This window comes from Rhincodon typus, chromosome 45 (assembly GCF_021869965.1).
Source record: "Rhincodon typus isolate 14 chromosome 45, sRhiTyp1.1, whole genome shotgun sequence".
NCBI classification, from domain to species: Eukaryota; Metazoa; Chordata; class Chondrichthyes; order Orectolobiformes; family Rhincodontidae; genus Rhincodon; species Rhincodon typus.
Window position 1 is genome coordinate 2,956,391 of NC_063376.1, and position 13,488 is coordinate 2,969,878.

The 13,488-nt window shown below is 51.0% G+C and overlaps 1 protein-coding gene across 1 annotated transcript in view; it reads left to right on the forward strand.

The window, feature by feature from the left end:
• The window catches only part of trappc14 (trafficking protein particle complex subunit 14), a 71,329-nt gene that overhangs the window by 47,316 nt on the left and 10,525 nt on the right, over positions 1-13,488 (forward strand). The window contains exons 3-9 of the mRNA XM_048620022.1: positions 161-290; positions 2,923-3,009; positions 4,699-4,819; positions 5,993-6,140; positions 6,960-7,042; positions 11,523-11,695; positions 12,829-12,983. Coding sequence (XP_048475979.1) covers positions 161-290; positions 2,923-3,009; positions 4,699-4,819; positions 5,993-6,140; positions 6,960-7,042; positions 11,523-11,695; positions 12,829-12,983 — 897 coding nt within the window. The remainder of the gene's footprint in view (positions 1-160; positions 291-2,922; positions 3,010-4,698; positions 4,820-5,992; positions 6,141-6,959; positions 7,043-11,522; positions 11,696-12,828; positions 12,984-13,488) is intronic.

The following is a 13,488-nucleotide window of genomic DNA, read 5'->3' on the forward strand; positions in this document are numbered from 1 at the left end:
CTCTCTCTCTCTCTCTCTCTCTCTCCCGCCCCCGCCTCTCTTGCCCTCCCTCCCCCTCACACCCCATCTTTGTCTGCTCTTCCCTCCCCCGCAGCCTCCGTGCTGCCACTGTGTTCCTGTGAAATGCTGCAGCCTCACTGAACCATCTCCTTGATTGCAGATCATTGTGACGGTATGGAAGAGAGACCGGGAGAAAGCCGAGGTGAGGGAACATGGCTACCTGACTATCCTGCAGAACCGCAACCCCTCCCAAATCTTCCGGGAAGACCAGAACGGCTTTAAAGCTCAAGGTATGGCTGAGAGACCAGCCGTATAACACTGTAATGGCAGTCTCCTAGGGCTTCCCTGATCCCCAACTACATTTAGATATCCACACAGACACAGTGTCATTCAGCTGCCTTCCTTGCATTATAACTAATCTTCAGCCCTTCTGACATGGAGGAGACATCTCTCTGTATCTCACAACTCACTGACCTTCCGTCCTCTCTGTGTTCTTTTGATTTGGCCTTCTGTGACCTCCTGATGACCGATTAAGCTTGTACTGAGCCCTACCCTTGTTGCAGGGCAGAATCAGATTTTGCCACCTTGCAACTTATATAAGCTACTTGTTTCCTGAATGTCACCAGTGACATGATCTGGTTTGCTCGCTGCCAAATTAACGGGTGTAACTAGAGGATTTCATCATATAGTCCATGCTGAGAAATGCAGAATATGTCTGTTACTCTGCTTGGAATTGACACTATGAAATTGTGCATGTGTCTGGAAGCTATGCCTAGTCACAGCAATGGTCAGACTCCGCTGTTGTCATCCATGTTCGAAGTTGTACTTGAGGTCTTCAGAGAAAGAGGAAATGGACGACAGTGTGTTCTAAGTATTCTTCTGTTGTCCTACTTGCCCCTGAACGTGACCCCTATCCTTTCCATCACCCATGCCCTCCTACCTAACTTTACATAGAAATACAGAAAACAGGTGCAGGAGTAGGCCATTCGGCCCTTTGAGCCTGCACCACCATTCAATATGATCATGGCCAATCGTGCAATTTCAGTCTCCCATTCCCGCTTTCTCTCTGTACTCCTTGATCCCTTTAGCCCCAAGGTCCACCTCCAGCTCCCTCTTGAATGTATCTAACAAACTGGCCCCAACAGCTTCCTGTGGGAGAGAATTCCACAGGTTCACAACTCACTGAGGGAAGAAATTCTTCCTCACCTCTGCCCTGAATGGCCTACTCCTTATTCTTAGACTGTGACTCCTAATTCTGGACTTTCCCCAACATCAGGAACATTCTTCCTGCATCTATAGTGTCCAGTCCTATCGGGACTTTATATGTTTGTATGAAGACACCAACCCTGACCCCCAATTCTTCTAAACTCCAGCAAGTACAAGCCCAGTCGATCCAGTCTTTCCTCATATGTTAGTCCTGCCATCCCAGGAATCAGTCTGGTGAACATTTGCTGGACTCCCTCAATAGCGAGAATGTCCTTCCTCAGACTAGGAGACCAAAACTGCACACAATACAATACACAACATGCCTGTGCCTCAACCCATTTGCCACTGATACCCTCATTTACATTTCTGTTACCCCTGATATCCACATTTCCAGTGTTTTCTTGTTTGACCTGCCTAGCTTCAAACGCTGCTGCTAGTAGTCAGACTTGCACCAAATCCCATTGAAACTGTTTGATGACATACATTGATTCCCAGTCTGGAGACACCTAAACGTTACAGTTTTACCCTTGTTTTCAAATCCTGTCAGAGCCTTACAAGCTCCCACCAATCAGTGTCACATGTCCGGCCTTATAACCCTTCAGGGTCTCTGGGCTATTCTTAACTTGCCCTCTCTCACATCGTGCCTTCAGCTGATTGTGTCCAATCTGTGGAGTTTCCTCTTTACACCTGTCCGTGCCTCCCTCCTTTTACGGCTCTCGCTCTTTCCTCTCTCTCATCTCTCTCAGCTCTATCGCATCTCTCTCTCTCTTTCTCTCTCACTCCCTCTCAGTGCTCGCTCTCGCGCTCTCTCACTCCCTCTCAGTGCTCGCTATCCCCCCCAGTGCTCGCTATCGCCCCCCTCCCCCCCCCCCCCCCCCCCCCCCCCCCCCCCCCACCCGCCACAACCACTTATTCGCAGGCACCACCTGTGCGTGAATGTGGTTGTTTCGAATGTTACGCTTGGTGCTGTCTGACCCATTGTGCCCCATCCCTCCTCCCAGAGCCTCCATACTACTGTCTGTCTACAAAGGGCCTCCATTGAAGTTCAGTGCGCCTGCCACATCTGGCTGGGCAGGTTCCGGTGAAAATGAGCAAAATACCTTCTCACGGAAATCACAAACCTTCACACGTGCCAGCACACAGGCTCGGCTTTACCAAACACACCTTGGGTTTATAAATGCAAAACTTGGCCGTACAGAACTTGAGAATAGCGTCAAATGGAGACGTACTGTTACAGTTTTACAACCTCCACCCAGAAGGAAGGTGCACGGACATTTCAAAAGGGTGGACAATTTGTACTGCAGGAGGAAAGTGGGAAGCCTGAACTATGGCTCCCTTTGAGATTTGGTATTCGTGCATGTGTTCAGATGAGTGCGAGGCTAATCTGTGCGAAGCATGTCTTTCTTTCTCCCCAGCTTTACTCAAATAGAGAAACAGTGTAGAGAGAGAGATTGTGCACAGCTTTATAGAATGCGCTGTCTGGGCCTCAGCTATAGTCACTTATGAATACCAGACTTTAGGGAAACGGTGAAGTCTTAGAAAGGCTGCAGAGGAAGTTTACCAGGCACGAGGGTGTTCAGCTTTGAGGAGAGGTCGAGAAACTGTGGGTGGTTCTTGTTGGAGCAGAGATTGTCGAGAAGATCTAACAGGGGCTTTTGAGGTTTTGATAAACTAGATGGTGGAAAAATCTTCATGCATCCTTTGCTCTGCCTGCAGTGAGTACGTTGCTGACTGTGCTTCCACCTCCAACGGTGAAGTGTCGACAACTTAATGTCTCGGGGAAACAGCTGACTGTTCTCAAAGGTAATGACGTCAATCGGCTCTGCAGGGTTTGTTGCTCCAGCTTTGCAGAAACATCCCCTCAAACACAGGTGGAGGGCAGACCGTGCATTAAATATCAGGCAGTGTCAGAGCCAGGATGTCACAAACATAATCTTCCACACTGCTAGGACCAAATCCATTCGAAGCAATCAGTGTTTCAAACAACACAAACCTGTACCCTAGTTTCTGTGCCATAACCTTCAAAGTGTAGTCAGGGGAAATCTGATTTGTCATTTACTTTATACATCCTGAATCTGACACTGAGTATTCAGTATTTGGACTAATGGGGTCCAGGTTCCCACTCCTTTAAAACCACCCCCCTCCCCTTTATGTGATCCTATATCCCTCTAACATCTTCGATGTATCTACACTGTTCTCCGTAACCACTAACTAACGACTTACCTGACAATAACTCAATCGCTGACACGATCATTTACCTCAGCCCCACTTGCCTGGATGAGGGCAGTTCCAACAACTACTTATTTGGTGCGAGTTCACAGGGTTAGTGCATAATTAACCAAAAGCGAGCTCTGGAAGTATTGCGAGTGAGCAGTGTTAACGTGCTACCACCGTCAGTAACCACAAGGTGCCCCGCTGCCATCGGACGGGCAGTCCAGTACTTTTGAGGGTTTGCCTTCTTTATCTTGTCATCTCAGGCAATAATTTTCAGTTTGAGGTCCGCAGTCCTGAAAAGACATTTTCACTGGAGTGTATGAATATTGGAACATTCGTCTGCTCCAGCCTGTTCCACTGTTCGTTAGGATCCAGGCCAATGCTCGACCTAACCCCACGTACCCACCGTGGCCCCTGTCCCTGTTATCACCTTCAATAAGCAACAAAATCTGTCAGTCTCAGGTTTAAAATCAGCCACAGATCCAGTACTTATTGCCACTTGCGGAAAACCGCTCCAAATGTCTAACCCTCTTTGTGGTTTCTAATCTTGCTCCTGAAAGGTTTGGCTCTAATTTCTGGAATCTGTCCCCAGCCTCCGCAGTTCCAAGCCCGCTGAAAGAGTTTTGTCCTATCCACCCAGTCTGCTCCTCTTAATATCTTGAAAAACTTCAGTCAAATCAGCCCTTAACTTGCTAAATTCCAGATATACGACCCTAGATTGTGTGATTGAACTGCTGCGTGGTTTAGTGACTTGCAGTGCTCAGTTGGAGATGTGAGGCGTGCCGTATGTCTTATTCCTACCCCACACCCAGCGACCCTGATGACCCAATGTCCCGCCGTTCACTGATCTGACCCCTGGACAAAGTAGCTGCTCCCGCGTTCAGAGAAAGCTGTAAAAATTCTTCAGGGTCATTGCTGTGAGAGGTTTCTTCCCCTCGCTGGGGGCGAGCTGGAGCTGGGTGGGAGACTGTGTGCGCGCAGCTGCCTCTCAGAATAAGCGCTGGGCCATTTGGGGACCCGGACGGCGACAAATCTCTTCACACGGAAGGTTTCAGGGTTGCTCTGTCACTTTTAGGGGTCGGTATTTGGATGTTTGGTGGGGGTGGGTAAGGTGAGATTGAAGTGATGGGAGCTGACTGTGAGCCAGGTGGATCCCCCCATTGCTGCTGTTCGTTCATTTGGTGACTGGAATGGAACTCTGTGTGGGGTAGTGCTACCCACCCGGTGCCGCTGTGTCTCGGTCTGATGCTGACATTTCTCTTCCTCCCCCTCTGATAGTGTTAAACACCTCCTCGCAGGAGGAGCTCTCCATTCGGGATGTTCGGATTTTGCCAAACTTCAATGCTAGCTATTTGCCCATGATGCCTGATGGCTCAGTGCTGCTCGTAGACAACGTCTGGTGAGAACTGCTCCTTACTTTGGGATTTATACGGGACTGGAGAAACGGGTGGGTTGGACACGTGGCTCCCCCCTCAGTGGCTGGGCGGTGTAAATCGGAGAGACGTAGAGTCAAACAGCACGGAAACAGACCCTTCGGCCCAACCAGTCCGTGCCGACCATCATCCCAAACTAAACTAGCCCCCACCTGCCTGCTCCTGGCCCCTATCTCTCCAAACCTTTCCTGTTCATGCACTTATCCAAATGTCGTTTAGATGTTGTAACTGTACCCACATCCACCACTTCCTCTGGAAGCTCATTCCACACACGAACCACTATCTGTGTAAAAAAACATATCCCTCTAAACCCTTCCTATTCATGTGCCCATCCAGATGCCTTTTAAATGTTGTAATTGTACCAGCCTCCACCACTTCCTCTGGCGGCTCATTCCATACACGCACCACCCTCTGTGTGGAAAAGTTCCCCTCAGGTCCCTTTTAATTCTTTCCGTTCTCACCTTAAACCTATGCCCGTCTAGTTTTGGACTCCCCCACCCTGGGGAAAAGACCTTGAATATTCACCCTATTCATGTCCCTCATGGTTTTTTCAACCTCTAAAAGGTCACCCCTCCACCTCCGATGCTCCAGGGAAAATAGCCTCAGGCTATTCGGCCTCTCCCTGTAGCTCAAACTCTCCAACCATGGCTACACCTTTGTAAATCTTTTTTGTACCTTGAGGGGGATGAAACATATCGTTAATGGGGGAGAAGTGACTCTCTCCTCTGTATCCTAACCCGCACCAAGTCCTGTTTGCTGCTCACCCTTTTCTGTTGCTACTGATCTATGCTGGCTCCCAATCCCACAGCACTGCTGTTTTAAAATTCACAACCCTTTTGAGATTCTGCATTCCAATCTCTCGCCTTTTTCCTAATTCTAATTGCTGTCCCGTTGGCGGCCGTGCCTTCATCTTCCTGAAACTGTCTGGCTCTCCTTTCTCCTTTTGGACTGTCCTGGAAAACCAGCCTTGTCCAGCAAGCCTTTGGTGCTCCTGTGTCCTGGTCTGAAGGCTTATTGTAGAGAGTGTCCTGGGGAGGGGGAGCACTTAACCCTGCCTGTTTAAGTAGCTATTTCTCCGCGTTGGACTCTCTCTGATGGTGTGTCTCTCGCTGATTTTCTCCTTCCTCTGACAACCACAGCCACCAGTCGGGCGACGTGTCCGTGGCTTCATTCTGTAGGATGAACGGTAACTGCAGCCATCTCCCGACCAAGCTCAGCGCCCTGGAGGAGCAGGCTTTCCTCTTCCAGATGCAGGTGAACGAGAGACCACAGCCAGACACCAAGGAGGTACGGCGTGCACTGCAACGTGAAAACGTGGAATCCCTACGCTGCCTTAAGAAGCTGTTTGACCGATTTGAGTCTTCACTGACCCTACGAATGGCATCCCACCCAGACCCACCCCCAGACCCTGTAACCCTGCATTTCCCACGGCCAACTCACCCTGTGTGTGTGCGCGCATTGTTACTTTGTGTGTGTGTGCGCGCGCACGTCGTTACTTTGTGTGTGTGCGTGCGCGCGTCGTTACTTTCTGTGTGTGTGCGCGCGCGCGTCGTTACTTTCTGTGTGTGTGCGCGCGCGCGTCGTTACTTTGTGTGTGTGCGCGCGCGCGTCGTTACTTTCTGTGTGTGCGCGCGCGCGCGTCGTTACTTTCTGTGTGTGCGCGCGCGTCGTTACTTTCTGTGTGTGCGCGCGCGTCGTTACTTTGTGTGTGTGCGCGCGCGTCGTTACTTTGTGTGTGTGCGCGCGCGTCGTTACTTTGTGTGTGTGCGCGCGCGTCGTTACTTTCTGTGCGTGCGCGCGCGCGTCGTTACTTTCTGTGCGTGCGCGTCGTTACTTTGTGTGTGCACGTGCGTGTCCTTACTTTCTGTGTGCGCGTGGTGGGGGGGTGGGGGGTGGGGGGTGTGCAGGGAGCAGGCTTAATAGAGAAGGTAGCCTCTCCCAGCTACCAGAAGGGCTGATCAGAGTGAAACTGACAAGACTTTTGCTCTGTCTGTATGTAACAACATTGGGCTCGCTGTTGGACGTTCCTGGATTGAGGCTAGCTTTGTAATGTCAGCTTTGAGGGCAATAATTTGTTCCTTTCCTCCCTCCCTCCCTCTCAACTAGGGTCTGGAAGTGCCACTGACTGCAGTAGTGTGCTGGTCTACGGCTAACCTGCCCCCGGACAACAAGATCTACACACACTACAGGTGGGCATCGACCATTGCCATCACAATCAATCATCCTTCACTCGATAACCCATGTGCATTGCCCCACACATTTAATGATTTATCATTTTGTCACTATGTCAGCATTTTAAATACATGCAAGAGCCAGGAACAGGAGCATGCAGTTCGGCCCGTCGATACTGCTCCACCGTCCAAATCCACCCTCCTATCTGCATAGCCCTGGATCCCTGGAAATCCCAAAAATCTGCCAATCCCAGCCTTAAATAAATCCAACAAGGGAGGGGCTACAGCCCTTGGGGGGAGAGAATTCCAAAGATTCACCTCCCTCCGAATGAAGACATTTCTCTTCGTCCCAGTCAGCTAAGTAGATTGAAGATGGCACCAACACTACGCGACTCTTTACGAGCTCCCTACAGCAGATCTTATTCTCACGTTTTTTACAACTGTTCTGCACTTTTAAACCTAAATTCCAAGTCTGTAAAAATGATGAGTAATGTTCTTATCCTTGTGTGCCTCGCTCTGTCTAAACACCCTACGATCTGTATGACCTTGCTTACTGTGAGCTGCCTGTACTGCTCACAATACAAGGCCTTTCACTGTACTTAGGTACAGCTAATCCAATCAAATTGATCAGCCCCTTATCCTGGGTTTTAGATTCCTCGACCAGTGGAAACAATCTCTGTGTAGACCCTGTCAAACCCCTTCAGGATCTTCCAATGAGATCACCTGACCACAATATCGACACAATTTACTCAGCTGTCCCAGGAAGCAAGCAGTTGCTGTGCCACCTCCTTCCTGGGATATAGAGACCAGAGCTGCTCCCTGGACTGCAATCCCCTTTTGCAATAAACGCCAACCAGCTTTACTTACACTCAGGTCGTGTGGGTAAATTCTGCAAGTTGTTGTGGATCAGGCTGTTGTCAGAAAGGGTTAGGAAACCCACCCCTCCCTGACTGTCATTTTAAAAACATTTCGTCAGTTGCGGGCATCGTTGGTGAGGTTAGCAGTTTATTACCCGTCCCTTATTTTCCCTGGAGAAGGTGGTGGTGAGCTGCCTTCTTGAACCGCTGCAGTCCCTTGTGGTGTAGGGACACCCACGCAGTGCCCTCATGGAGGTAATTCCAGGATTCTGACCCAGTGACACTGAAGGAACGGCTGATATATTTCCAAGTCAGGATGGTGAGGGGCTTGGAGGGGAACGTGCAGGGGGGTGGTGTTCCCATGTATCTGCTGCCCTTGTCCTTCTGGATGGAAATGGTCGTGGGTTTGGAAGGTGCTGCCTGAGGATCTTTGGTGAATTTCTGCAGTGCATCTTGTAGATGGTACACACTGCTGCGACTGAGCGTCAGTGGGTTGAGGGAGTGGGATGTTTGTGGATGTGGTACCAATCGAGTGGGGGCTGCTTTGCCCTGGATGGTGTCGAGCTTCTTGAGTGTTGTTGGGGCTGTCCCCATCCAGGGCAAGTGGGGACTATTCCCTCACACTCCTGACTTGTGCCTTGTCGATGGTGGGACAGGCTTTGGGGAGTCAGGAGATGAGTTACTCGCCACAGTGTTCCCAGCCTCTGACCTGCTCTTGCAGCCGCTGTGTTTGTCGGGCTGATCCACAACAGTGACCTTCACCTCAACAACAAAAGAAAGAATCGTTGGAAAAACTCAACAGGGTCTGGCAGTATCTGTGCAGAGAGAAAGAGTCAATGCTTTGAGTCCAGGGAGCCTTTGTAAGAACAGGAGTGTTCTGAAGAAGGGTGAGTGGACCTGAGATGTTAACTCTGCTTTCTCTCCGCAGATGCTGCCAGACCTGCTGGGTTTGTCCAGCAATTTCTGCTTTTGTTTCAGATCTTCAGCACCTGCATTTGGTTTTAGTTAGTGACTTGGGCTAGTTCTGAGCAGGAGGGCTTTGGCCATCGGACATGGTTAAAGTTTGCCACCCTGTGGTTGATTGTGGATTAGCAGCCATGGTTTATATTGCATTAGAATGGGAAGCAAATCAAGGGCTAGAGTCATAGAGCTGTAAAGCACGGAAACAGACCCCTCGGCCCAACAAGTCCATGCCGACCACGTATCCTAAATTAATCCAGTCCAATTTGCCAGCATTTACCCCTATGCCTCTAAACCCTTCCTATTCATGTACCCATCCAGATGCCGTTTAAATGTTGTAATTGTACCAGCCTCCACCACTTCCTCTGGCAGCTCATTCTGTACATGCACCACCCTCTGCATGAAAATGTTACCCCCTCAGATCCCTTCCCCTCTAACCTTAAACTTATGTCCTCTAGTTTTGGACTCCTACACTCTGGGGAAAGGACCTTGTCTATTCACCCTATCCATGCCCCTCATGATTTTAGAAACCTCTATAAGGTCGCCCCTCAGCCTCTGACACTCCAGGGAAAATAGCCCCAGCCTATTCGGCCTTTCCTTATAGCTCAAACCCTCCAACCCCAGCAACATCCTTGTAAACTTTTGCTGAGCCCTTCCAAGTTTCACAACATCCTTCCCATAACAGGGAGACCAGAATTGAACGCAGTATTCCAAAGGTGACCCTAATCAATACAGCTGCAACATGGCCCTCCAAGTCCTGTACTCAATGCACTGACCAATGAAGGCAAGCGTACCAAATGCCGCCTTCGCCGCCCTGCGACTCCACCTTCAAGGAGCTATGAACGTGCATTCCAAGGTCTCTCTGTCTGGCAACGCTCCCCAGAGACTATGTTGGACACCAGCAGGGGGAGTGGATTACTATCGGCCCGGTATTTAGTATGGTGGCCCAACACATGAGTGGCAGAGAGTGCCACTCACGTGAGTGCGGTGTGGCAGCAACCCATTGTATACATGCTGGGCACCCCACAGCTTTGCTCACGGAGCACTCCAAAGGAGTTACTGGTACGTGCAGCACTCCAGGATGTTCACAAAGCGATAGGGGGCTTAGGAACACTGCAGGAGGAGGAAGCGGCTAGACAGCCTCTCGAGCCTATTCTACAATCTGCTCCGCTCACTGCCGATTCTGTATCTTAGTGCCATCTACACACACTGAATCTCTAACCCCCGCCTGCAACAAAAAAAAGTGAAACCCTGACGTGAAATATTTAACTGATACCCCGCCCCCCCCACTCCAGCCCCTATCCAAGCCGCAGCACCTGTTTGGAAAGGGAGAGCTTTCCAGATTTCCACCTCACTTTGCGCGGCTCCACGAGCACGTCAGAGGCTGAGAATACTGTGGCGAGTAACTCGCCCTCCTGATTCCCCCAAACCCTGTCCCACCATCTACAAGGCACAAGTCAGGAGGGTGAGGGAATACTCCCTACTTTACCCTGGATGGAGGCAGCTCCAAAAACACTCAAGAAGCTCAACACCATCCAGGACAAAGCAGCCCCCGCTGGATTGGCACCACATCCACAAACATCCCACTCCCTCCACCACCGACGCTCAGTCGCAGCAGTGTGTACCATCTACAAGATGCGCTGCAGAAACTCACCAAAGATCCTCAGGCAGCACCTTCTAAACCCAAGACCACTTCCACCTAGAAGGGCAAGGGCAGCAGATACATGGGAACATCACACCCTGTACGTTCCCCTCTGAGCCCCTCACCATCCTGACTTGGAAATATATCACCGTTCCTTCAGTGTCGCTGGGTCAGAATCCTGTGACTCTCTCCCTATCGACACTGTGTGGGTGTCCCTATAGCACACGGACTGCAGTGGTTCAAGAAGGCAGCACACCCCCACCATCTTGAGGGAAAATAGGGATGGGCCCAGCCTCCAAAGCCTATAATCCCATGCTTGAGTAAAATAAAATATCCTGAACTCTTCCCGCATCAAAGAAAATAGTTTTCCTCTGTCAAGTCAATCAATTTCTTTAATTACCTTACCACCACTAATTGGATGGACCCTTAATCTTTGATGCTGTTGCTGCATAAATACCAGGGGTCACTGTTTTAAAAACCGAGAGTCTGCCTGTTTAAAACGAAGAAGAGGAGAATTTTCCTTCTAAAAACCGAAAGAATAGCGAGATGCTGGAAATCAGAAACAAAAACAGAAGTTGCTGGAAAAGCTCAGCAGGTCTGGCAGCATCTGTGGAGAGAAATCAGAGTTGGCATTTCGGGTTGAGTGACCCTTCCTCAAAACGCTTCTGTTGAGGGCTGAGTGCGTTGGGAACAAATTACTGAGAGGGCGGAGGAAGTGGTATCCTGGTGGTGTTCTTTTTAAGGCAGCGATCAGTACGATTCCTGTTCAGTGGGAGGTTGGGGGTTGGAGCTAAGATGTTACCAGGGATGTAGATTCAAGGTTACAGTCAGATCAACCTTGATCTTATTGAACGGTGAAGCGAACTTGAAGGGCTGAATGGCCACCTTCTGATTTGTGCGTATAGACGCGTTCTGTTTTTTTGAGTGCGGTCGGTTCTTTTCGTTTGGGGGCGGCACAAAGCAGAAGTAAGTTGCGGCAGTTCAGGAGCATCTCCCTCCCTCCCTCCGTGTGACGCCCCTTTCGTCTTCACTCCTTCAGGCTGCCGAACATTCAGCTGAACCGCCCCAAGTTTGTGATGACGGCTTCGTGCGAGTCTCCCGTCCCCCTGTACAAGCGCTTCACCGTCAAGTACACGCTCCTGAACAACCTGCAGGACTTCCTAGCTGTGCGGCTGGTGTGGACCCCAGAGAGTGCCCTCAGCTCGCAGGCGGGTAAGTGCTGGGAGCGGTGAGAGCGCTACACTTTGTGCCAGCTTCTCGGACGCTCTGAATCCAATATCTCACTGCCACCACCACCGTCCCCCCCTCCACCCCACTCCACCAAAGCTGTGGGGAAAGTTGAAATGAAATCCCAGAGGACCACAGCAGCTCAGACGTAGTGTGAGCCAGTGGGGTGGGGGTGCGGGTGCGGTGTTTGTGTGTGTGGAGAAATAGGGTTAAGGTGCGATCAGAGGTACAATCGGATTTGGAGAACAGGCTCACAGGGTGAGGGTGAAAGGGAAGGAGGGGCTGAAAGACGGGAGAGATCAAACAACAGAGGATCAAAAGGGAATAGACAGGGACAAACTGTGACAGAAATGGATGCACTACCGTCTGAAAGTAAAAACCAAAACTCTGGGTGAATTTAAGAAGATGGTTATTAATTAGCAACGGGTTGAAGGGTTGTCGAGTTGAGGCCGAGATGATCGGATTGAATGAGGCAGCAGGCTCGAGGGGCTGAATGGCCTACTCCTGCTCCCGGTTCTGTGCTCTTAAACAAAAAAGAAAGGACAGCAAAAGCAGAGGAAACGAAACGGGGTCTGGAATGCCCTGCAAGCAGGTCGCATGGAGGTTTCCCAAAGGGAACCAGACGGTCCCCTCAAAAGGCAAGTCTGTGCAGGGGTCACAGGGAGAAGGCAAGAAGGTTACAGGGGAACCAGCACGACCAGGATGGGCCAAATGGCCACCTACTGCGCCAGTTCTGTCACTTGCAGGCAGCAATGCTGGTTGCAGCAAAACTGGAGTAGCCAAAGTGGTATAATCGGTGCAGTTTGTGTGATAGCGTTGCTGCATTTGTTTGCCACCTGAAGGGCGCGGTGAATGATGACAAAGCTTGACGGTTGGTGCAGAGGGAGAGAGATGCTGTTGAACCTTCAGCCTTTCTCCGTGGCAACGTTTTGACCAATCAGCTGCGACTCAGCCACCCTTTCCTTCCGTGGTACACATTGTTGTGACGGGTTTGAAATTCTTGCATTGTGTCCTGATGGCTGTTCGCTTCCCTCAGTCCTTTGCATTCAGAGTCACCCTTTTCTCTCTCTCTCTCTCTCTCTCTCTCTCCCCCCCTCTGTCTCTGTGTCTCTCATCAGGGAAGAAGCTGTCAGAGGAGGATCTACGTGCTGCTGAGACCACCGTCAACTCTGTGGTCTGCCACACACCCCTCAACCACTTGGGCTACTGCAAGAAGGGTAGCTCAGTGACGTACAAAGTCGCGTTCCAGGTGCTGCGCACCGGGCTCTTCGAGGTAAAGTGGGCACAGCCGAAACACACACCCTGTCTTTAAAGCTAGGCTCAATGCTGAGGCAGTGGTGATGGCACTGGGATGTGTAATCCAGAGACGACAAGCTGCTGGAGAAATTCAAACAGAGTCTGAGAGAGTCACAGAGACGGAGATGGAGACGGAGACGGAGACCAGAGTCAATGTTCCGAGTTCAGTGACTCTCCTTCAGAACACACTCATGAAGAACAGTCACCTGGACTCAATGTTCTCCCCGCCGCCGTCGCGCCCCCGTCTCCTTCCCTCCTTCCGCCCCTCCCGTCTCCATCCCTCCTTCCGCCCCTCCCGTCTCCATCCCTCCTTCCGCCCCTCCCGTCTCCATCCCTCCTTCCGCCCCTCCCGTCTCCATCCCTCCTTCCGCCCCTCCCGTCTCCATCCCTCCTTCCGCCCCTCCCGTCTCCATCCCTCCTTCCGCCCCTCCCGTCTCCATCCCTCCTTCCGCCCCTCCCGTCTCCATCCCTCCTTCCGCCCC